The 2,010-nt window shown below is 46.6% G+C and overlaps 1 protein-coding gene across 1 annotated transcript; it reads right to left on the reverse strand.

Annotated features, from left to right (window-relative positions):
* Window positions 1-1,395: 1,395 nt before the first annotated feature.
* On the reverse strand, window positions 1,396-1,790 carry MELLADRAFT_64507 (uncharacterized protein; the record flags this gene model as incomplete). Its single annotated transcript, XM_007411675.1, has 2 exons — window positions 1,396-1,760; window positions 1,781-1,790. The coding sequence occupies 2 exons, from the start codon at window positions 1,788-1,790 to the stop codon at window positions 1,396-1,398; spliced, it is 375 nt and encodes a 124-aa protein (XP_007411737.1).
* Window positions 1,791-2,010: the final 220 nt, after the last annotated feature.

The raw sequence follows: 2,010 nt of genomic DNA on the forward strand, positions 1-2,010 counted from the left end.
GCAGGCTCCGGACGTCACGTCCCGAGTAGTGGTAGCAGAGATCCACCCTAGCCAGGGAGTCTACGGCCCCAGGGCCCCCCCCCAAACACGTGCAATCCGACTCAATAAGAGTAGGAAGGCATAAAGAGGCTTCAAGGCTATGTGAGATTCTTGACGTGACTGGGTAGTAGAAGCAAAGCAATGAAATGTAACAAGCTGTGATGTAAGATCACATATATGTAAACAGCCAATGATCCCCATAGCGTAAATCACAGAGGATAATGGAATGGGGCGGATACCCAAAGGCACGACGGTATCCGCTAGTTCCATGAGGGCTGAGGATGAGCGGCCCCGCGGATCACAGACACGGGGACCCCGGGCCTAGCAGAAACTAGGCCAGAGAAGAGTACAAACCCAAGAGAGGAAAATCTCTGAGTCAGAGTTTTCCATCATCCCTCAGACCTCTCAACGATAGACGCAAGTTCGCAGAAAATTTAGTAGAAAAAAATTTTTTCTTTCCTCCCACCCACCCCTTCGCCCACCACGCAGAGATCCACCCTAGCCAGGGAGTCTACGGCCCCAGGGCCCCCCCCCAAACACGTGCAATCCGACTCAATAAGAGTAGGAAGGCATAAAGAGGCTTCAAGGCTATGTGAGATTCTTGACGTGACTGGGTAGTAGAAGCAAAGCAATGAAATGTAACAAGCTGTGATGTAAGATCACATATATGTAAACAGCCAATGATCCCCATAGCGTAAATCACAGAGGATAATGGACTCTTCTACCAACTTCTCATATTGGCAAAACTGGTTGACCAGTTTTTCGCCCAACCCCTTTTATCCATCTTTTTGCTTTCCAAAAATGTTGACTGGTATGATTGGTTTCGTGATCATGCCACCACTATAACCGTTCAAAAGCTCCTACAGGGAAAGCAATTTGCGGCGCCACAAGCCTCGCAAACGCCCTTTTTGCACCTTTTACAGATCCGTGAAAGGTGCAAAAACTTGCCTGAGTTCTTCAAGCTGAGCTATCGGTGGGGCTGGAGGAGAAAAATCAGACCCAAAGACTGACTTTGGGTCTCTTTGGGTAACCCGGCACTGTGACAGGTCTGTGAAACCTGCACCCAGTTGATTTCGGTCATCTTTGGCCGTTTTCAATTTATTTCTCAAGGGCGCAAAACTGGTTGGTCAGTTTTTTGCCCAACCCCTATTGCTTTACTTTCTTGACTGGCTTGCAAGGCTGAGCAAAATCAGTACATTGTCAGTTTAAGTTAAACTTGAGTATGACAATTCATAACAACAACATATCATTTGTCTCAATAGTGTCTAGGGCCACCACCTCTTTGGCTGTCAGGACTAGAGAAAAGAATAGAGCACCCCGTATCATTTTGGCTCCAGAACCCAGGCACATGTGAGCCTACGCATCCATATCAGCATCATCAGCAGGGCCTTGAGAGACATCTTCATCATTGGAATTGTATAAAGAGCCAACATCTCCATCACAGTAACATTTGGATTCATCGGAAGTTGGCATGTTTGTAGCAGAGAGTAGGATGCACATTCCATTTGAACCCCGTTCCTCATCATTGTCGTCTTTGTAATCAGCATCTTCATCAAGGTCATACAAAGTGCCTCTGTATGGTTCAGATAGACTTTTGAGATATTTTGCTGTGAATTCGGCATCTGGAAGTCTCTCATTGGGGTGTTGGGTAGGAAGAAGACATTCCCACACATCATGTAGAAAAGCCACTTGCCCGGCATTTGGGATGAGTTGCTTTTGGCCTGGGTTGAGTTGAGCAAACCATTGGGCATTGTAAAAGTAAATTGGTAACTTTTCAGGGGCTCTGGTGAAAATGGATGGAAGGGGTACCCGGGCAATCCATGTGGTTCTCTCTTGAAAGTTTTCCCAGAGATCTGATCCACTTTTATGATTTCAATATCTAATCCATGAAGAACTTGCTGGTGTTCTTGGAGCGGTAAGGTAACGTTTTGATGACCCGGTATGTTCCATTGGGAAGGGCTTCATCTTCAC

This window comes from Melampsora larici-populina, assembly GCF_000204055.1.
Source record: "Melampsora larici-populina 98AG31 unplaced genomic scaffold MELLAscaffold_26, whole genome shotgun sequence".
NCBI lineage: Eukaryota > Fungi > Basidiomycota > Pucciniomycetes > Pucciniales > Melampsoraceae > Melampsora > Melampsora laricis-populina.